Below are 24,110 nucleotides of genomic sequence, written 5' to 3'. Positions count from 1 at the left end.
GAATGTATTTTCCCTTCAACTAGGGAATATTAAGAATACAACTTTGCTGTCTATGATGTTAACTTTCTCTTTTCAAGTTACACAGAAATTGTAAAATTTATGGAGGCTGCCAGGGAATATGACAATTTCTAAGAGGTCTTTGGGCCTACAAGGAGCAATGTCTTTGCCAATGCTAAAATGTCATGACCTGATAAGATTATAGCTCTTTTTCAGATTCTAACACTGTCTGTCCAAATTGACAGCATATATTTTTGAGATTAAATAGTATGCATACCATTGAAATTACAGCATATCAGGAGGTTAGATTAAATGAGTTTTGAGCTCTTGGAATAAGGCTAATTTCTCCTGAAAATCTGACCATGTCACATTTGAAAAATTATCCAGTTACATATCTTGGGAAAAAAAATTCCCCTTTTAGCCCAAATCACTAAAATTCATCATCAGGGTTTTTATGTTTGTTATTTTTGACACTTTGTCTCATAATAAAACTAGATTTGGGAGTTGATTTTCCCCTGGTGCAGACTGATTTTGGGGGAAGCTATCACAATTTAGATAATACTAATGTCTCTGAAGTGAAGATAAATTCACTGGTTATATGAATATAAATTTTATCTTACTTTTCCTGTAATGTCTTAACCCAAAACAACAGTATTAATAGTAGGATTTTTTTTGTTGTTGTTTAATGTAACTCAGAGCCAAACTGAAAAAGAAAAGTGAAATTCTACTCTTTAACTTACTGAATTTCAATTGCCATGCAAGCAACTCCAGACTTTTCTCATTTGCCACCTCCTGGCCTAGGTACTCCACTCACTTGTTCTGATTTCACTTGACACTGAAAATCTCACTTAAATCTTTTAGCTCCCACAGCCTACTCCTATATAATAACTGTCTCAGAGAGAAGTTTATCCTCTAGATGGGGAAGGTGAGCAATTGGAGCGTCAAGCTGGCTCCAGCCATTCATCCTTCTTTGACACTGACCTCGATGATCAAAGTTTTTGCACAAAATGCTGAAGATTGTATATTAATTTATCTCTAGCATTTACGAATTTTGTGGTTAGTTTTAGCAAGTGCTTCATATTTTGAAGACTATGCAGGGTTACTCCTTCCATTTTGAGCTGCTTTTACTAAGACCCTATTTTTAGACTTTGTAGTCTGCAGACCTACATACCTGTGGACTCCCTGCTCAGGTTCTCATCTGGATCCAGCCATCCCTCGTGGACAATAGTAAGGGCCAGGAGAGTACACTAAATTAGAGGCTGCCTAGATGACTCTGTCCTAGTTGGAATTTACTGCTGCCATTTACTAACAGTTTGGCTTTCATGTGCCTCAGCTTCCCCATCTGCAAAATGGGGTGAACAAAGCAGCTGTAAGAAATAAATGACATGATACAAGTGCACTTAGAACTTTTCTGAGTATATATTAAGAGCTTTAAAAATGTTAGCTAAAAGGTAAGTAATAGGGGGGTTAGAGAGGGTATGGGATTTTTTCTTTTGGATAAATGAAAACGTTCTGAAATGGACTAAGGTGATGACAGCACAACTCTGATGAAAATGAGACACCGAGTATACACTATGAATGGATTGTTTGAAACATGGGGCTGTAGAACACAGAGAATCCAGTGGTAGAAGATGGACTGTGGTTAACAAGACAAACATGAGAATGTTCTGTCATGTACTATAATATAACAAATGTATAATACTAATACAGGGTGTTAGCAGTCAGGTGGGTTGGGGAAAAGATACCAAATGTAAGAGATGGACTATAGGTAATAGTAATATATTAACAATGTTATTTCATAGTTTGTAACAAATGTTTCACAAAAATGCAAGGTGTTGGTGGAGGGGCAATGTACGGGAGCCCTAAATGATGATATGCATGTCTGTTTTGTAAGTTCACAACTTTTATTACACATTTACTGTTTATGTATGTTCATGTATAGATTATATAGTTCAATACAATTTTATTTTTAAAATGTCACCTATAGCTATATTCTTTATACAAAAAACAAGGGGACTCATAATTCATGATTCTTTCCAGGCAGTGAGGCTGCCAAAAAGAACAGGTAAGAAAGTGTAGATGTACAACTATATGGTCAACATGCTTTAATTACAGTGACTTGTTTAAAGTTGGCATCAGTAGGAGAAGGAACAAGTTAACAGTATCCAGAAACTCTCTCCAGCATCCAAGCTCAAATAGATCCAATTTATATAAAACTCAGATTAAACATAACCTTTGTCTGTGATTAAAATCTTTCTCAAACTCATCCCCAGACTCCTACCAAGGTGGATTTAGCTTGATTGTACTTGTGGCCCACATGTTATTACAGTTCCTTCCTTTGCATGCTACCCCCCCTCCCCCATATTATTATGGGTTCTTAGCTTGACTCACTTTTGTAGTTGTAAAAGATTGTTATATTAGATTATTTCCTTCCTCCATATTTTGTCTTTCTTTCCTTAATTTCTCTGTGTCCTCTAAAAATTTCACTGAACCTACTGACTTTGACCATGTCATTTCTGCTAACTTGTCATCATTTCATCTAACACAAAGTTGGCCCCTTTGCTCAATATTCAATAATATCAAATAAAAAACCTCACATCTCATATAATATAAAATAATGTGTATGTAATTGTATGTGGTAGAATTGAGTTCTGTTTAACTGACAGACATGTTTCCTTTGGTAGTCATCTGATAGAACATTCATCAATTTTAATTTTATGGTTTCTATTTTGTACTTTGGAGACAACACTTTTTTATTAATCTGAGAATTTTTGTAAGTCCTTCAAAGCTTATGAACCCCAGCTACTGTGTTCCTTGTGCTGAACTGATAAAACAGGTGCAACCTCAGCTCCTCTGCTCAGGTTTGGCCACCTGATACAGTGGGGAAACCTGAACAAGTAGAAGTACCAGCTTAGTCATAAGCAAGCATGGGATTTAGGGACAGTGTCTTTCTGTACCTGGACTTCAGTTTCTTCAAGTGTAACTGAGGATGCCCCTTCATTCTGTCATTCAGCAAATTCTTATCAAGGGCCCTCCCTTCACTAGGTTCTGTGGTGGGCACTGGAGATTTAAAGGTGAGCAAACAGATATTGTTACCCTCGAGGAGTTTACGGTTTTACTTGCAGGATGATCTTAAGGGTCCATCTTATGAGGATGAATTTCATTGTCTGTTGAAGGAAAAGTATGACAGGCTTCAACCAGGACAGAAATAGTAGCTGTTTGGTTCATTGCTGTTTCTCAACTCCTAGAAGAATGTCTGACACATTGCAGATGTTCAATGACAATTGACAATTACTGAACAAATAGATGAGTAAATAGTTATATTTCTTATATGTTGAGGAAAAGAATATATAGGTATTGAAATTCTCTTAATAAAGAGCAAACAGCAATGACATCCTCTCACAACAAGCAGATGTATGCTGAGTTTCACCTTTTCTCCCAGTTCCAGGCAAAGGATGACAAGAGGAATGGGGAAATCGGGGAAGAACTGACCTGATTCCACTTAAGCAAAGTGCAGGAAATGTGGCTGCACTCAGAATCAACTGAATCTTTCTTCTTCTTTTTCCCCTCCCTTTGAGTTTTCTTTTCTTTATTCCAGAATTTTATAATTCTTCTCACCTTACCCTCAAGTCATACGTAATAGCTCCCAAATTTATTTTAGTGGAAGATGGTTGAAGTCTTTGTGCTCCTACAAGTGCTCTTTTTCTATGCTTCTGGGCACTTTAAGTCAGTAGTATGTGTCTTTTGCAGTTTGAAGAAGCCACTAAATATATTGCTTCCTTGGAGGTGATAAGGATCATGAACCACTTGAGACATATCTAAAGTTCTGGACAAGGCTAGGGAACCAAACAAATTCTCTGAAAGAATACTAAATTGCTATAGAAGGATTATATTGAAATAAATTCTTCTGGCAAAATATTAAGTGATTTGTTAGCTCATGTAATCCATAAAGAACACTGTTGATAATAGAGTATTAAGATGATCAGAACTGAGTTCATTTCATCCAAAAATTTTTCCTGGGAAATGTGATTGGTGTTTTCAAGAATTAATAATGGTCATCCAAATAGGCTGCAGTCTTCAAAACTCTTTAGGAATAGTAGTAGGTAACATCACTAGAATAATTACCTTTGAGATTTGCCTACAAAGTCAGTTACCAAGCCCACAAAATAAATCAGGTGTATAAACTTTGGTCAAAAATGAATCATTGTAAAGTAAAATTACCTACTCTAGCTTTGTACCTTATTTACCAAAATAATTCCAAAACCCAAATCCATTTTCACAGTGCTAAGTATTTTCTACTACTGAAGGGATTTAAAAGAATAGGATTAGCTAGGTGTTCCAAAAAAGGAATTCCAAAAATGTGCTTAGCAGAGGTTATCTTATTTGGATATGAATATTTAGCTTTATCTGAATATAAATATATGGTTGACTGATTTGAGAGGGACATCCATCTTTTTTTTTTTTTTAAGATTTATTTATTTATTTCTCTTTCCTCCCCCCCCCTGCTCCCCTGCCCCAGTTGTCTGTTCTCTTTGTCTATTTGCTGCATCTTCTTCTTTGTCCACTTCTGTTGTTGTCAGCGGCACGGGAATCTGTGTTTCTTTTGTTGCGTCATCTTGTTGTGTCAGGTCTCCATGTGGGTGACGCCATTCTTGGGCAGGCTGCACTTTCTTTCGCGCTGGGCAGCTCTCCTCACAGGGTGCACTCCTTGTGCTTGGGGATCCCCTACACAAGGGACACCCCTGCGAGGCAGGGCACTCCTTGCGTGCATCAGCACTGCACATGGGCCAGCTTCCCACAGGTCAAGGAGGCCCAGGGTTTGAACCGCGGACCTCCCATGTGGTAGACGGACGCCCTAACCACTGGGCCAAGTCTGCTTCCCTTAAAAGCTCTTCTAATGGTCTCCTAAATTGTCCTCATTTCCCTAGTCTCAACGTCTCCTGATACCAGATCCATTTTATGCAGTATTGCTAATTTAATCTTTTAAAAGCAAGCTGTATTATATTTCCTCATTCAAGTGCTTTCAAAGGCTCTTCATTGCCTTCAAATTAAATACAAATTCTTCAGCCTAACAAGATTCCTTTGCTTCTAGTTTAGCTTTCCAAGAAAAATCAGCAGCCAGGAGGCATTAAAAGGAGGAAAAACAATAATAATGGCTTCGTTTTAAGGACTGCAGCATATTCAACATAAGGGGTCTGCAGGAAAAAAGTAGTCTGAGATTGCTATCGTTAGGTCTGCTTGCAAAGTTGACCATCGGCTGGCACTGGGAACTAGAACTAGAACATCTAGGAACTAACTGGAAACAGTGGCTCACTGTGCCTACACTACATGTGTACACAGCATGGCTTATGCTGAACACCTGCTTTCCTTGTGGGAGTCTGATGTGCGCTGTGCAGAGAGTGCTTATGTGACCAGCATCCAGTAAAAAACCCTGAACTCCAAGGTTCAGGTGAGCTTCCCCTTTGGATGACATCTTATGTGTATTGTCACAACTCATTACTAGAGGAATTAAATATGTCCTGTGTGGCTCTGCTGGAGAAGAGCACTTGGAAGCTTGGGCCTGATCAGGCTTCCCCCCATGCAACTTTTCAACAATTTTTCTTTGTATCCTTTTCACTGTAATAAATCATAGCTCCAAGAGGAACTGGAAATTCAAGGATTTCACTTCCCAGCCTTTGTAGTACCAAAAATCCAGTGCTAAGAGAGTTGGAATGGATGCCGAACAGTCCACATAAAATATGTCACAATTAGTCTGAATGATGGAAAAGAGGTAGAAGATCATTGTTGAGTCCCTACATTGAGCCTGCATGCAATACCTTGATTATAAGGCTTTTAAAGACAATTTAAAGACAATTGTAATTAATTTCTGTTTAGAGGACTCTTGCCCCTAATATCTTACCCTTGTTCCTAAGCATTTCCCTACATGTCACTGACCTGTATCCAAATATAAATGCTTCTGATCTTGGAAATATATTACAGGAATAGCAATATTCTATTTCTATCCTAAAACTCTTATGAAAAGTTATGAAAAGAAGAAAAACATAGCACCAACACATGAACAGATGAGATAAACATTAACTCTTCTTTTTTTTTTTCTCCCCACCCCATCTTGTTTTCTTCCTAGAAGCTGTAGATGAAACCAAACCTAAGGAAAGTGCCCGACAGGATGAGGGTAAAGGAGAAGAGCGTGAGGCGGACCAAGAACATGCCTGAACTTTAAGAAATGGCTCTCCACGTCCCCCATCTCCCCTCTCCTGACCCCTGTCTCTCCTCACCCTTTATCCAACTCCACTCTGAAGTTTCCTTTCCTGTCCTGCTCACGTCTGTGAGTCTGTCCTCTCTTCCCACTAGCCCTTTTTCTCTCTGTGTGGCAAACATTTAAAGAAAAAAAAAAAAAGCAGGAAAGATCCCAAGTCAAACAGTGTGGCTTAAACCTTTTTTGTTTCTTGGTGTTGTTATGGCAAGTTTTTGGTAATGATGATCCAGTCATTTGGGACATTCTTGCACTGTATCCAAGTTCTTTGACCTGGTGCGTGTGGCCCTGTGGGAGTCCACTTTCCTCTCTCTCTCTCTCTGTTCCAAGTGTGTGTGCAATGTTCCGTTCATCTGAGGAGTCCAAAATATCAAGTGAATTCAAAACCATTTTTCTTTTTCTCCTTTACAATGTGATGGAATGAGCAAAAAGGAAAAAAATTTAAAAACCCAGTTTGTTTTAAAAATAAATAAATAAAGCAAATGTGCCAATTAGCGTAACTTGCGGCTCTAAGGCTCCTTTTTCAATCTGAATATTAATAAATCATGAGAGTAATCAAACTCCAATGGCTCTGGTTTTTGTTCTATCCTCTCCTCATTAGCTGGTTTGACATATTGAGGGATCTTACCTATCATCTTTGCTGTGGCCTTCCACGGTGACAGTAACAACCCTGATAATGAAAAGACAGTTGAAGCTTCCATCAGTACCGATGGCTTCAGTCCTTGATGGGAAAGTTGAGCTTTGGTACTCACTTTTACTAAAATCACCTCGGAGTATTTTCATGGCTCAGGAAATTTAATTCATCCATGGAAGTTTATCCCAGGTTTTGAGAAGTTAAATATTGTAAAGACATGTACAATTCCCAGGTTTTTGTTAGAGAATATATTTTAACCCAAGTACTGACCCAGCCATCCTATCTTTTTTCAGTTTATTAACTTCTATTGGGCTTTAAGGCACCTGTCAAACACTTGAATCGTTATAATCATTGTTTCTGCTAAAGGTGAGATTATATAAGGAAAAATTATTTATTTGGTACACCCATTGTTAGTCCTTTCCAAATGTCCTCTAGGTTCCCTTTTCTAAATACTCTACTAGAAGGTAAACAGTTCCCATGATGACCAAAACAATGTCCCTAAACCCTGAAGTATCTGATGAGGGTCTGCTCCCACCCCCATACATTCTAAATCAATCCTGGGGTAAATTCCATTCGGGTCATACTCTGCCCTGCCCCGAGTGCCCTCCCATAGACAAGAATAGCTGGTGGACTCCTTTGATCTTCTACACTCATCTGCACATAGAATTCCCAGCAGGGAAGAGAAAACTGAGTCAAAGAGAAAGACTTCAAGACGATGATCACAGATATAAGGGATCTGGGGAGGTATGACCAAACCTTTATACCCCTGCTCCGTCTGGGTAGAGATGCTGTGCAATGAGCACTTCAGAAAGAGGTGATATCACATGATGCCGCCTTCTTTGGCCACTGACACTAAGAATTTTCATGTTTCCTATTTCATATTTTAAAAATAATACAGAACACCAATAACATATATTACAACAATTTAAGAATTTTGGCTTTGTTTTGCATTGGTGTGATTTCCACAGGAGACTTTGAAGCAAGTATTTGGGGTTCAGTCATGATCTGATCAGGGTCTCATAAGGTTTGGGGTAGAGAGGGGGAGGGGTCATCCATACATGAGTTGGCGCCAGGTTATGTAGGGTGCCTGGCAGTATATTCCATTAGGAATTGTTTTACTTCAGATTTTTTGGTAGGATAAACCTTTTATTTTCTCTGAATTTATACCCCATGGCAACATTCCTGTGACTTGGCACAGCTTAATTTCTTCAAAGCACTATTCTAAACTTCTTTCACTGAATCCACAGACATACTGAAAACAATGGAACATGATCTTCCATTAAGTCTATATTAACATGCTCTGCTTAGTGGTTTTCCAAGTTGTGTCAGAACTGGGATATTCTTTAACTTATTGTGAATGTATTACTATTTGGTTTACAAAATCTTGTCTCCTTAGAATTTTAGAGGGGGGAGGGAAGATACATTAGAGTGACTCTTAATGATCCTAAAGACATATGAAGGATCATTGCAGTTTTCAAACTGATGTGACTCAAACTTACCCACAACACACATAAATCCAGAGTGATACTGAGAAGCAACCCCCTCCCCAAGATATAGAAAGAGATTCTAAATTCTAATCAGAAAGAAATATCAGTTGATTTTTAAATATCCATATCTGGATTTTTAAAAATGAAAGGTAGATTGAGGACAAAAAAAAAAAAAAAAAGCTAGATTGAGGGCAAGTAAAATAACCTTCAAAATTTACAGGTGATTCTTTCAATTGGCAATAAGATCAAATTCCAGCACCAGACCCAACATCCCCTAAGACGAAAACCATAGCCTTTTGTCTTTTATGCATGAACAAAAGTTTAAGTCAGAAATCTAGAAAGTGGTTTTGATTCCTCTCTTTTTGTCATATCACATCTAATTCTTGGGCAAACCTGCCGCTGTGAATTTCAGAAGATGAAGATAAAACTTAGGTCTGTTGCTCTGACTAAACTTTCACTTTCTTGATCAATTTGAAATGATCTAAGGATCTTTTACAATGATCCCTTCCCATTTTCAGCTCATGAAGAGACCAAACTCCCTGTCTCTACTCCCTGGGTCTATGATAAGATACTAAGAGCTCTCAGAATAACGTATTATCCCCAGCATCTGCCAGCTCTAGGTACTGCATTTGGCGAGGAAGTCTAGACATGGAAAAACCTGATTAATGTATGATTCCCATAGAGCATTAGTAAGATTACCACAAGTTCCATTAACCTTTTATTTTTTTTAACTTTCCCATCCATTGTCTGTTGTCATGGAAACACAGCTTCAGTTAAGTAGTTGGCTATAAAACTAATTTAATGATTGGTGACCCTCCTAGCTATGTCAGCTAATGAGCATTAGAAATGTGAGCTTCTTTCCTTTCAAACTGAATTATCATCTAACTTTTTCCCAGGAGGTTAAACTCATGTTTGCCTATCAGGAGAGGGAAGCCTGCATCCATGGACAACAGCTCTTCCACATGTTTATTCCTAATTGCAAATTTGTCCTTTATTCCTGAAAAGTAATTCACAGTCCTTGAGAAAGGGGACAAGATTTAAGGTCTGAGAATAATGAGTCATTAAATGCTTTTGTAGAATACTATTCAAGTGGCAAAGGTATTTTGAATGTATGTTTTCCAGCACATTGGTTATCTGATTGGTTCTTTTTACAGATAAGTGTCCTTCTTGGTAATTACAGTATGTTTAGTGTCACAGATGCCATCTTATAAAGCACATTCTTGATGAAATGAGTTGCCACCACACAGAAGAAAAATGTTGCCAGTTAACCTAGAATCACATATGACCTTGTACACATATGACATGATGTGTGAAAGCATGGTTATCATAAGAATTCTAAAATAATTTCATTGTTACTCAAATAATATATTCATTGTAGAAGGACAGAAAATAAATAAGAAAGAAGATAAAATTAATCACAGCTTACCCACCCAGAAATAAGCACTGCTAAAATGTATGCTGTGACATGTATGCCTTTTTACCGTCCATATATCATCTGTTGATCTATTTATCATATTCATGTGCATATAAATAGATAATTAAGACAAATATGGATGCAGGCTATACATATTGTTTCGTAAACTGCTTTAGATATTCAACAGCAAATTGAAGGAATCATTTTACATTAATACATACACATTTACAACAATGTGTTTTAATAGCTATACTCTGCTTGGTGATTTATTTATAATAGAATTTATTTAACCTGATCCATAAAAGTGGAAAAATTGGGTCAAAGGATATGAATACTTTAAAGGATTTTAAAATTAGTGGTTCCCACTTCTACTCCCAGTGCCATGCTGAGCGTTACTGAAGTGAGGCAAAAGGAAAACTGTGTGCCCCTATGTAGAGTTATCAAAATATCGTCTCATAATTTGAACCAAGTAGGAAAAGTATAACAAAAAACAAGACTATATATATAAAGCCGCATCTTGATCAGTCTGTTGGCAGGGCTCTGCCAACACCCATAAACCCACCCACCAGAGGACAGGGCTGGACTGGCTTTCCTGGCCGGGGGATGGAGGGCTGAATGGAAATGACTGGTCCTATTGCACAGCTCACTGCACAGTAACTCAGCAGAAACAACAGCCTGTCTTTATGGAAATTTTTGGTATTTTCTTCATATTAGCTATTTTTGCATTAATTTTGTTTTTTTTTTAAATTGCATTAAAACAGTTATCTTCATTACTTGACTTTATTTTTTGGTGCGACATTAAATTTTACACTTGAGTCAAGGGCCTCACTTGCTACTTCACCCTCACCCCTACCCTGCTGCTCCCAAAAGAAATGCCAGAATCTGTGATTTGGAAGCAAACGTAATCTGGCTACTGTTAGGCAGATGTGATCATGCGAGGGTCTTGTGATGCACAGTGATAGGAAGGCTTGAGAGTGGATGGAGACATGAGGTCCTGGGAAATAACTTCTAATAGTTCTAGAAAGCCAATAGGTTTTCTTTAAGACATTTCCCTGCTTTCTAGAAAAGGTATAGACTATGAAACACCTGGATATAGAGAGCAGGGTATGACTGGAAGCTGGTTGGGGCTGTGAAGAATTCATGATCTGCCTATACTCTCAAAATAAATGAAAAGCAAAGTGCTAGCAACACCAGGCCTGCCAAACCACCAGTGTGGGATTGCTCCTAGGTATTCAGCACTCTTAAGTGTTGTGTGTGTCTGGGAAGAGTGGGTTTATGAAACTAGATTTGGTCACCTCAAAAATCATATTTGTGAAGATGCTGATAGATGAGATCTCTTATCTGTTGGAGCTGTTACTAAGTGTTGCAGGAGCTAAATATGCATTCATTCTCTTGCCATATGAATATGGGTATTTTATTATATACTTAGGAGTAAAAAGACACACTCTGGGAATTTGAAAAATTAAAAAAAAATTAAAAAACACAGGAGGAAGAGTCACACTTTTTCTTATTTCTCTTCCACTGTCTTGGGAAAAGAACCCAGGGTAGAAACAAAAAGGAGGAAGTAGGTGTATCTGCCTCTTTTTGTTTCTCTACCCTCTTCTGTCGCATCCCACTTCTGAAGGGAGGAGGGAGGCCTCCAGCAGCTCAGGGACACTGGAATGCTCGTTAAGCAAGGGGAAATGTGGAGATGGCCAGAGCAGCAGCCCTTCCCTCCCAGCTTCAGTGGGGGCAGGATTCAGTGAAAGTTTCTGATCATTTCCACCTCTGGAGGGAGCAGTGCCCTTTTTCTTAGCATCAGGGGTCACCAATAGCGCTCAACATTGCCGTCCTTGCCAACCTGCTGACCTCTTTCCTCTGGACTGCATGTCCCCTGCTCCTCGCCTAGCCAGCCTTTCCCTCCCTGATTTATTGAGCCCACCCTGCCTGCTTAGACCATTCCTGACTAGATTATAAAGTGATAGGAAGGTTGGGTTTTTGTCCTGTTTGGTTTCATACTCTAATACACTCTAAGAGTGTTTGAAAATAAACAGGTAAATACTGAATAAATGCTTAATGAATGCATGTATGAATAAATGAATAAAAATGAACGAATGGACTTCTGATTCTTGACTGTCAGTTTCTGCCTCCCCTTACTGTGGCTTTGCAAACTCCCATAGGAGCACCACACGGAAACAGCAAAGTCAGCTTCAACAGTGTGCCTTGGTTCCCCGTCATCCCTGGGTCTAGATGCACTCTGTTCATGGATGCTGTAGGCAGGAGACTTCATACTCTCCCCGCCTTGGACAGATAGAGCAGGGTTTAGCCAGTTGCCACATAATGCTCACACTTTTCTAAAGCAGCCCCTGGGAATGTTTACATGTGCTTAGGGCGAAAGGGGAAGGGATGTGCTGGTAGATCACTATCTGTTACGGGGCGTATTTTACATTAAGAAGCCCCATGGAGGGAGTCAGCCCACATTCTCATCCTATCCTTAAAGCCAAGCCAGTAGATCTAGTCCCAAGCATAGGTTCATTTGTGGGTCACAGGGAAAGGTAGCAGGTTTTGCTCAGAATGTCCCGTTCCACATCTTTGTTTACTTCACTCCTGATGTTGCATCATTGGCCCTCAACCATTTCATTCTTTCCTCTGCACTTGCTTTTCCCACTGCTTGGAATGTGTGTGTATGTGTGTGTGTTTGTGAGAGAAAGAGAGAAAGAGGGAGAGGGAGAAAAAGAAAGAGTTGTGCTTCTCCAGAAAGTTGGGTTTTTAACAGAACACATGTGAACCAGACATGATTAGTAAATATTTCTTTATTATATTTTAAAAATATATATCCACCTGTGGCTCTTTCATTTCAGGTATTTTCTCAAATATCATCTTCTCAATGAAGACTTCCTTGACCAGCTCTGTCAACATTTTTTTAAACAAATCAAGTTTATTGATGCATATTAATAAAGCATACAATTCATCCAAAGTGTACCATCAATGGTATTTGGTATAATCACATACTTGTGCATTCATCACTTCAATCATTATTAGAACATTTATAATAATAAGCAAAAACAGACCAACAAGAAAATACCTCGCCTCTCAATCTCTCTGTGCTTCCCCCATTGTACAATGCTGCTCTTTCTGGTTATTTTATCCAAAGTGAATAATCAATGGCTTTTAGAATAATCACAATGTTGTACATTCATCATCTCAAAAATTTTAGAACAATTTCATTACTCCAGAAAGAAAGGTTCCATACCCCTTAGCGTTCCTTCCTCAGACCTATGTAACCACTAATCTCATTTCATCTTTGTAAATTATTTTATATTTACATTTTCTATAAATGGAACCACACAATATGTAGTACTCTGTGTCTGGTCGTCTTTATTTAGGATGTTTTTTTTGGTCTGATTTTAACATTTTGTAGTATTAACTTACATTTGCTCAGCTTCAAAGAAAAGTGGTCAGATATATGCAATTTTACCCATATTCATATTTCACATAATATACTTAGTTCATAACAGGCCAATCATATAGTATTTGTCCTTTCGTGCCTGACTTGCTTCACTCAACATAATGTCCTCCAGGTTCATCCATGCTTTCATGTTTCACGACTTCATGCTGCATAATCTTCCATTGTGTGTATACTCCACAATTTGTTTATCTATTCATCAGTTGATGGACACCTGGGTTATTTTCAGCTTTTGGCTACCGTGAAAAATGCTGCTATGAACATCAGTGTGCATGTGTTTATTCATGTCACTGCTTTCAGTTCTTCTGGGTATATACCCAAGAATGGTATTGCTGGGTCCCATGGCAAGTTTATATTCATCTTCCTAAGGAACTGCCAAACAGTCTTCCACAGTACCATTCTACATTACCAACAGTGAATATGCATTCCTATCTCTCCACATCCTCTCCAATATTTACTGTTTTCCGACTTTTTAATAACGGCCATTCTAATAGGTATGTAATGATATCTCATTGTAGTCTTGATTTGCAATTCTCTAATTGTTAGTGATGTTGAGCATTTTTCATGGTTTCTTTGCCATTTGTATTTCTTCTTTGGCCAAGCGTCTTTTCAAGTCTTTTGCCCATTTTTTAAGCAGATATTTTGTCTTTTTATTGTTGGGTTGTATGACCTTATCAGATCTGTGATTGCCAAATATTTTCTCCCATTGAATTGGCTGCCTTTTCATCCTTTTGCAAAGTCCTTTGAGGTGCAAAAGCGATGAATTTTCAGGAGGTCTCATTTATCTTTTCTTTTGTTGCTCGTGCTGTGGGTGTAAGGTTGAAGAAACTACAGCCTACCACAAGCTCTTAAAGGAGTTTTCCTACATTTTCTTCTGGGAGTTTAATGGTTGCTGTTTTTACATTTAGGTCTTTGATCCATTTAGAGTTAATTTTTGTATAAGGTGTGAGATAGGGGTCTTCTTTCTTTCTTTTGGATATGGCTATCTAGTTCTCCCAGCACCAGTTTTTTAATAGACTGTTCTGGCCCAGCTGGGTGGGCTTAACAGTCTTGTCAGAAATCACTTGATTGTAGATGTGAGCATCAAATTCTGAATTCTCTATTCAGTTCCATTGGTCAGTTTGTCTGTTCTTATGCTGCTTTTACCACTGTAGCTAAGTAATATACTTCTTTTTTTTCTCTTCCCTTCCCTGCTCCCCCCCCCCCCACAGTTGTCTGCTCTCTGTGTCCATTCTCCATGTGTTCCTCTGTGTCTGCTTGTATTCCTGTCAGAAGCACCAAGAATCTGTGTCTCTTTTTGTTGCATCATCTTGCTGCATCAGCTCTCTATGTGTGCGGCGCCACTCCTGGGCAGGCTGCACTTGTTTTGCACAGGGCACTCTCCTTACAGGTGCACTCCTTTTGTGTCAGGTTTCCCTACATGAGGGATGCCCCTGTATGGCAGAGTACTCCTTTGCATGCATCAGCACTGTGTGTGGGCCAGCTTCACCACATGGGTCAGGAGGCCTTGGGTTTGAACCTTGGACCTCCTATGTGGTAGGTGGATGCTCTATCCATTGAGCCAAATCCACTTCCCAGTAATATACTTTAAAGTCAGGAAGTGAGAGTCCTCAAACTTCTTCCTTTTTCAGACATTTTTGGCTATTTGGAGTCCCTTGCCCTTCCAATAAATTTGATTACTGACTTTTTGACTTCTGCAAAAAAGGCTGTTGATTCTGTAAATCAGTTTGGGTAGAAATGACATCTTACCAACATTTAGTCTTCCAATCCATGAATATGGAATGTCTTTACATTTATGTAAGTCCTCTTTGGTTTCTCTTCACAGTGTTTTATAGTTTTCTCAATGTAGGTCTTCTATGTCCTTGGTTAAGTTTATCCCTAAATAAACTTAATTTGTATTTTAGTCACTATTATAAGTGGAGTTTTTAGTCACTATTATAAGGGGATTTTTTTTTCCTGATTTCCTCCTCAGATTGCACATCAGTTGTGTATAGAAATGCTATTGATTTTTGCATATTAATCTTGTATCCTGCCACTTTGCTAAAGTTGTCTATTAATTCTAGAAGCTTTATTGTGGATTTTTCAGGATTTTCTTGATATAGTGTCATGTTGTCAGCAAATAGTCAAAGTTTTACTTCTTCTTTTCTTATTTGGGTACCTTTTACTTCTTTATCTAGCCTAATTGCTTTAAGCTAGAACTTCTAGCACAATTTTGAATAATAATGGTGACAGCAGGCATCTTTGTCTTCTTCCTGATCTCAGTGGGAAAGATTTCAGTCTTTCACCGTTGAGTGCAATGCTAGCTGTGGGCTTTTCAAATATGCACTTTACCATATTGAGAATGCTTCCTTCTATCCCTATCCTTTGGAGAGATTTTATCAAGAAAGGGTGCTGTATTTTATCAATGCCCTTTCTCCATAAGTCAAGAGGATTGTGTGATTTTTCTACTTCAGCTTATCAGTGTGATTTATTACACTTAATTGACTTTCTTGTGTTGAACCACTCTTGCATACAAGTGGGATAAAACCCACTTGATCACAGTGCATAATTATTTTAATGTGCTTTTGGATTCTGTTTGCAACTAATATGTTGAGGATTTTTGCATCTATATTCATTAGAGATATTGGTCAGTAATATTCTTTTTTCATAGTATCTTTTCCTGGTTTTGGTATGAGGGTGATATTGGCTTCATAGAGTGACTTTGGTAGCATTCTTTCCTGTTCAATTTTTTTGGAAGAGCTTGAGCAATGTGGGTGTTAGTTCATCTTTGAATTATTGGTAGAATTCACTGGTGAAGCCATCTGGTGCCAGGCTTTTCATCTTTGGGAGGTTTTAAATGACTATTTCAATCTCTTCACTTATGATTGGTTTGTTCAGGTCTTCTATTCCTTCTAAAGTCAGTGCAAGTAGTTCGCGTGTTTCTAGAAATTTGTCCATCTCATCTACGTTTTCTAGTTTTTTGGCATACAGTTGTTCATGGTGTCTTCTTATGACCTCTCTCTCATTTCTGTGGGGTCATGGTAATCACCCCCTCTCATTTCTGATTTTATTTATCTGTGTCTCCTCTCTGTTTTCTTTTTCAGTTTAGCTAGGGGTTTGTCAATCTTGTTGATCTTCTCAAAGAACAAACTTTTGGTTTGGTTGATTCTATTGTTTTTTGTTTTACTTTGTTTTGTTTTGTTGTTGTTCTCAATTTTATTAATTTTGCACTGATTTTTTTCTTTTTCTTTCTTTCAGCTTGGTTTAGGATTAGTTTGCTATTCTTTTTCTAGTTCTTCCAGGTGTGCAGGTAGATCATCAATTTTAGCTCTTTCTTCTCTTTTAATGTAAATATTGAGGACTATAAATTTCCCTCTCAGCACTACCTTTCCTGTGTCCCATAGGACACAAAATGTTGTGTGCTCATTTTCATTCATCTCAAGATATTTGCTGAATTCTCATGCAATTTCTTCTTTGACCCACTGATTATATAAGACTGTATTTTTAAATCTCCTTATATTTTTTAGTTTTCCATTTTCCCATCCATTAATGATTTTCAGCTTTGTTTTGTTATGATCAGAGAAAGTGTTTTGTATCATTTCAATCTTTTTAAATTTATTGAGACTTGTTTTGTGACCAACATATGGTCTATCTTAGAGAAGGACCCATGAGCACTTGGAAAGGATGTATATCCTGATGTTTTGGGGTGTAGTGCTCTATAGACCTCTGTTAGGTCTAGTTCACTTATCATATTAGTCAAGCTTTCTGTTTCTTTATCTTCTGTCCAGATGTTCCATCCAATACTGAGAGTGGTGTATTGAAGTCTCCAGCTATTATTGTCGATATATCTATTTCTCCTTTCAGTTTTGCCAGTGTGTGCCTTATGTATCTTGGGGCTCTAATGTTAGGTGCATAAATATTTAGGGTAGTGATTTCTTCTTGTTGAATTGCACCATTTATTAATATATAATCACCTTCTTCATCTCTAATAACAGTTTTGCATTTAAAATCTATTTTTTCTAATATTAGTATAACTACTCCAGCTCTTTTTTGGTTACTATGTGCAAGGAATGTCTTTTTCCAACCTTTCACTTCTAACCTGGTTGTGTTCTTTTATCTGAGGCGAGTCTCTTGTAGACAACATATAGATGGCTCATTTTTTTAATCCATTATATCAGTCTATGCCTTTTGATTGGTGAGTTCAAGCCATTAACACTCAATGTTATAACTGTAAAGGCATTACTTACTTCATCCATTTTGACCTTTGGCTTTCTGTTGTCATATCACACTATTGTCTATCTTTTCATCTTTTAATTTATCCTTCCTAATAATCTTCTTTTATGCACTCTTCTCTAAATCTTTTGCCCTTGTTTTTTCCTTTCAGGATGCAGCACTCCCTTGAGTATCTCTTGTATTTTTGGTCTTTTGGTAACATATTCTCTCAGCTTTTGTTTGTCTGTGAAGACTCTGAATTCTTCATTTTTGAAGGGCAGCTTTTCTGGATACAGAATGCTTGGCTGGCAGTGTTTCTCTTTCAGTTTAAATACATCATACCACTTTCTTCTATCCCCCATGGTTTCTGAGGAGATGTTAGCTTCTAATCTTTATCATGTTTCCCTTGTATGTGATGCTTTGCTTTTTTCTTGCTGCTTTCAAAATTTTCTCTTTATCTCTGATATTTGTCATTCTGAATAGTTGGTCTTGGAGTTAGTCTATTCATATTTATTCTGTTTAGGGTTCATTGCCCTCCCTGGGTATCATATTTATGTCTTTCATAAGAGTAAGGAAGTTTTCAGTCATTATTTCCTCAAATATTCTTTCTGTTCCTTTTCCATTTTCTTCTCCTTCTGGGATACCAATAATACATTTTTTTTTTTTTTTTTGCATTTCACATTGTCATTCAAGTCCCTGAGAACCTGTTCCATTTTTTACATTCTCCTGTCTTTTCCAGTTCAGATGTTCTGTCTTCAAAATCACTTATTCTGTCTTCAAGCAATTCAAATATGCTCTTATGTGTCTTTAATGTATTTTTAATCTCATCCACTGTGTCTTTCATTTCCATAAGGTCTGTTAATTTTCTTTGTAGGCTTTCAAATTGTTCTCTATGTTTACCAAGTGTCTTCTTAATAAACTTTATCTCTTTAGTCATTTTCTTTCAATTCTTTAAATTGATTTTAGAGAATTGTGTGCTTAAAATTGATTAATTGTCTTAAATCCTGAATATCTTCAGGATATTTGGTTTGTACCTTTGACTGGGCCATCTTTTCTTTTTTCCTAGTAGGGCATGTAATTTTTTGCTGACATCTAAACATCTGATATGTTAGTAAATTTACTCTGATGACCAATTTCTCTCTTATTTTTTTTCACAATTCTTCTTTGACATTTGGTTCAATTTATCTTATATCTTTAAAATAGCCCAGCTTAAGTTGTCAAAATCTGCCAGGGGCTCACTACTGGGGTGCAGACTTTCTCCCAGGGATGGGGTGAAGAAAGCTCTAAAAACTGTTTTTGTCCATGTAATTCCAGACTGGCCAGCAGATGGTGCTCATTGGTGCACTGGCCCATGGAGATGTATCTCTCGCAGTTTGTCCTTGTTTTTGTCTGGTTAGAGCTGAGATTCAAAGCAGCCTCCACTGGCTGAATTCACTGAAGAAAAGCCCACTGACTCCTCCTCCCTTTTCCCTTGTAACAGCTGACATGGAGGAAGACATCTGCTTCCTTCTCAGTCAGATGCAATGAGCCAGGGATTTTGCCAGTGAATATCTTGGGGGTGGGGGAGGGTAGACCTTTCTGGTGGCCAAGAGGTTTAGTAACTCATAGTTTATTGTTTTGGTTCCTTCGTCTCTCTGTCCCTCACCCTCCTGGGAGTTGTGAAGCACTGCCCTGGACTGCAAACTCATAAAGCAGGTCCCTTGGGCAGCTCTTGGCTCTTTTCTGCTGTTTTTGTGAGAGAGCTGAGCCTTATCTGCCTAATATGATGCCATCTTCTCACAATCCTCTCTGTCAACAATTTTTGATCATCATTTCCTGTGAAAGTATTTTAAATGGTGATAAACATTATCACCATTTAAAAATACTCTATTTTTTAATCAATTATTTTTTCACTTTTCATCCCTCAATGGAATATAAGCTTCATGGGGGTAAGAAGTTTGCCTGTTCTGTTTTTTCTACAGCTATTAAGACAGATGCTGGTATCAAGTAGGATCTCAATAAATTTTTGGCAAATGAGTAAATCTTTCTCAGAATTTCAACCATAAATTTAACTCTTAGTCTTTTACTTGCTCCTTGAATTTGGCACCTACATTTTGACTTATCATGTTTAAAACTGTTTCCTCTTAACTGGACCATTCATCCATGGACCACTTTCTCCTAACATTCCTTAACAGTAGAAATCTGTTGTTATTGCCCATCCAGCATCTTTTCACATTCTTCTGGTACTACACTACCTCTTTCCATGTTGAATCTATTTCATTTATTTGAATGGATTCCTCTTTTCTCTTAACACAGAATAGATAAACCATAACATCTTCTACCATTGTGATTGGTTATGTAAGAACATATTACTTAGCCAGGTTTTCTTATAGAATTTTCTGCTAGCACTAGCAAGAAATAAACTTTCTTTTCAGAAGTTTTTCTCAACAAGTAAATGCAAGTCTTCCATAGATAATTACTGTTTGCTCAACCAGGGAAGAAAGTCTGCTCAAGAGACAAAAGTTCTGGTAACAATTGTTTGGTCCTTAGATCTTACAATGCCTGTAGCCAGCAATATCCTTGGACTTTTCATTATTTGTCTTAATATCCCTTTTTTTAATTTTGCTTAATGCATTTCTGTCATTTACAACTGAAAATATTCCTGACAAATCAGCCTCTCCAAGCTTGCCATAGACCCAGTACTGGTTAACTCACAGGGAACCCTCTAGTTGATGCTTTTACCCTGCTGATCCTGATATCTTGGGCCTCTGAAAATTTTCAAGCAATACCTGTGGCATTAACATGATAATTTGTTGTCTAATGGGTATGGCATAACTATGTTTTTTCCACAGGTTCACAAGATATTTTGAAGATTTAATACACACACTGAAAAAGCTGAAGGATATCTATCATTGCATGTATGGAGGAAGTCAAACAGGATAATACATAGCTCAGAACTGAGGTTAAGTGATGTTAATGACACTTGCCCCATTCCCAAATTCTGAGTGAAAGTCATAAAGCATATTTTATGCTTAGAAGAATGAGATTTTGGAGGTAATCTAATTTTGAAATCATAGGTGTCTCCTTCAAACATTTAACCTCATTTTCTATCAGAACAGCATATGGTATGAAAGTAATTGTACATTTTAATGAACACAAATCCTTTCATATTTAGCAAATTATGTGGAGCAAATATTTAAAGAATTTACTCTGGGTATATTAATGTTGTGATACAATACAATACATGTTTAATGATATGAAAATTAGTATAGCTTTGTTGCCTAGAGTAGAAAACACTGTATATATAAATATATGTATAATAGATAATGTATATATGATTGTATATACACATCTATCTATGCATGTATATAACAACTTGATAAGATATAGAAAATGAAATATTATAAAAATTGACAAAATAAAAGCAAAAACTCAACAGTTATAACACAGAATTATTGTAATTGGCATCCATCCTGAATCCTATCCAAAAGAGTTAGGTGACTGGGAGAGCTAATTTTACCAAGGCATGACTTAAAATAGGGAGCATTGGCCTCAAGACCTGTCCTGGAGAGGCGCTGCTTCCTTGTATTCCTGAAAGGCAAAGTCATATTCTTTTTTTCCCCCTTTCCCCTTTGCTTAGTGTGTTAGTTTTCCAGGGCTACTATGACAAGTACCACACACTGTTTGGCTTAAATAATAGAGGTTTACTGGCATACAATTTTACAGGCTAGATGTCCAAAAGCAAGGTATTGGCAAAGCAATCCTCCATCATATGGTGATCTCTCTCTCTGGCTTCTTCTGATTTGTGGCTTCCACTGACTATAGCCACATTTCCTTTGCTTATAAGGACAAGAGTCCTACAGATTAAGGTCTACTGTGATTCAATATGGCCTCATCTAAGTAGAACCTTTGAAGTTTCTATTTATAAATGAGTCCACACCCTAAGTAATAATGGCATCTTCAAAGGTGCTATTTACAAGTGGATTCACGTCCTCAGGAATGTAGAGTAAGACTTGAACGGGTTTTTATGGGAGGCATTATTCAACCCCCCCCCCCACTTTCCTTTTCTAAAAATAGTGTTTGTGAACTCTAAATTGGAGCTGTTGCATCACGCTGTGCACTTTTTAAACCCAATCTACATCTGCTGCTTTTAAGCCATTTCCAAGGGAACTCAAATCGATTTAATTCTCTGATTTAACATGCTCCATCTTTATTTACTGGCTACTCCACAGAAGCCTAGAAGCTACTACAGGTTCATCACATCATCAGTTTATTCAATGGAAATTTATTAAACACCCATATCCTAGACATAGGGGACAAGACAAGAAAAAAGACACAGTCCATACAATTAAGGGGAACTAACATGAAAGAAGGGCAATACAAGGTTGTGATAACTATTATAGAGGATTAAGCGGTGTGATGAGAATGGGTTAATATAACTAACTGCAAGGAAAAAGGAAGACTTCTGGAGAAGACGGAAAACTTAGTATTAAATCCTGTGGGAGAGATTGTTAGGGAAAGAAATGGGAGAAAGATGTTCTAGTTAGACAAGACAGATCATGCCCCACCCCCCCAAAAAAAACCCAAAAAACAAACAAACAACACATACACACACAAAAAAATGATAAAATGATAGAAGTTTTATATATCTGTAGATTAAAGTACAAACATATGAAAGGTTTTGTACATAGAAGAGGTTGGAATGAAAGAGTTGGAGATGTCTGTAAAGAGTTTACAAAACTAAATAAGACTAAAACTTATTGTATTAGCAATGGTATAGAGAGATTTGTAAGTACTAGGATCCCTCTGGCATAGGATTCAAGGAGTAAACATGAATGAAAAATAAAATACATTTTATTTTTACTGATCATTATATAAAATTCAGCATTTCCTTCAATTGTGAATTTAACTAACCAGCCACAGTGGTACAAGTAGTATCTGTGCCTTTGTTACCAAAATAAATCTGATATTTTCATGTCATATTTCAGTTGTAGCAGGTATCTTGAAATGATGTTTATGCTAATCATGTCTTCAAAATTTTGGTACTTCAGACACATACTGGTCAATTGTTTTATTTTATAAATTAATAAACACAATAACTATAATTTTTTATATTTTTATATATTTTTTATATTTTTAAATAACTATTTTACAATAATTTATTCGTGTAGTATTATATGCATGATCTTATGATTTTAGCACTATTCTGAGATGATGGAGGAGAAGGTGTATTCACTTACTAGGTTGCCAAAGCATTTATAGAAGAAAAAAGGTTAGGAACCTCTGTATTAGTGATAATTTAGAGACTGGATTAATGGGTTATAAAGACAATTCCAGCACTACTGGAGTATGAAGAAGTTTTGAAAATTAAGACTGTAATTAGGAGGCTACAATTATTGTTCAGATGAGAAAGGCTCAGGAATGAACAGAAGCACTGGAAATAAAAGTTGAAAGGAAGAAATTTGTGGGAAGAAGTAGGGAAGAGAAGACCAGTCAGAGAGAACAGCAAGTACAAAGCCTTGAAGTGGATGAGAGTTGGTTGTGATCTAGGAAACAAAAACAGAGCAATGTAGTTAGAATGTGGTGAGTAAACAGAAGAGGGGCACAGTGTAAGACCATCAGGGTTGGAAGGGGTCACCAGGACACTGACCTGATAAGAAGTATATACTCTATCCTAAGTGGAATGGGAAGTCGTTCGAGAACTTTAAGCAGGAAAGCCAATATATGATTTGATTTACTTTTTATATAGGGGACGCTGGTTATTGTATAAAGAGAGGATTGAGGGCATATAAAAATGGAAATGAGAAACCAAGTAAGAGATGAAGGTGATTGGGACAGGGGAGATGGTGATGAGAAAGAAGGAAGCATTTAACCAGGGGACCTATGTGGGATGGAATTAAGGTTTGCTGATAAACTGTATGTGGAGGCTAAGTGAAAGGGAAAGACAAAGTATATTTCTCAAACTTTTGACATGAAGAACTGGATATGTAGTGGTACTATTACTGGGAAAGCAAAGAGTATGGGAGAAATCATTTTGAAAGATTAAACAAAGCTCTTTCTGGCAAGAGGGGCATGCATCAAATCTTGGTGTGTATTTCCATCTTTCTCCCCCATTTCTCAGCAAGCACTGTTCTTTCCCTCATTTCCCAAATAAATTCTTTCAACTGGCCTAACCAAAAAAAAAAAAGATTAAACTAAGCTCAGAGTGGATATGCTAATTTTAAGATGCCTTTGGGACATTTAATTAAATACTTGAGAAATCTACAATTTTTCAGTTGTAGGCAGATGAATTTATGGGTCGCTAACATAGAATAAAGATATGCGCTGGGGTGATAAAATTTAGGAGGCATTGGTATATAGGTGGCATTTAAGTCACCTCAGAAAAAGCAGAGGGAAGGGGGCTCAGGCCCAAATCCTGGGGCATTCCCAGAAAGGGGCCATTAAAGAAATCAAGAGGGAGCTACCAGAAAGGTAGGAGAAAGATCATGAAAGCATGAAATTGTTGAGAAATGAGAGTGTTTAAAAAGGGAAAGCTGGGTCAATTGTATTTAATATGAAATATTTGTTTAAATCTACTATATTGGTGTATAATTTATATATAAGTAAATGTACATATTTTAGCTGTATCATTACATAAATTTTGACAAATGTACAACCCTTATAACCCCCATCACCATCAAGTTATGGAACATATCCATTATCTCTAATAG

General features: G+C 37.3%; 1 protein-coding gene across 2 annotated transcripts in view; it reads left to right on the top strand.

Moving 5' to 3' along the window:
* The window catches only part of GAP43 (growth associated protein 43), a 112,540-nt gene extending 105,730 nt beyond the window's left edge, over positions 1–6,810 (top strand). The window contains exon 3 of one of the 2 annotated variants that reach the window (XM_058295792.2): positions 6,125–6,810. In XM_058295792.2, coding sequence (XP_058151775.1) covers positions 6,125–6,210 — 86 coding nt within the window. In that variant the 3' untranslated portion in view covers positions 6,211–6,810. Of the gene's footprint in view, positions 1–6,121 lie in introns of both variants that reach the window. The other variant, XM_012518437.4, reaches the window with a different exon arrangement.
* The last annotated feature ends 17,300 nt before the right edge of the window (positions 6,811–24,110 follow it).

The sequence above is a fragment of the Dasypus novemcinctus genome, chromosome 4 (assembly GCF_030445035.2).
Source record: "Dasypus novemcinctus isolate mDasNov1 chromosome 4, mDasNov1.1.hap2, whole genome shotgun sequence".
NCBI classification, from domain to species: Eukaryota; Metazoa; Chordata; class Mammalia; order Cingulata; family Dasypodidae; genus Dasypus; species Dasypus novemcinctus.
The sequence above is the reverse complement of the archived record's forward strand: the minus strand, read 5'-3'. Positions and strand labels throughout refer to the sequence as shown.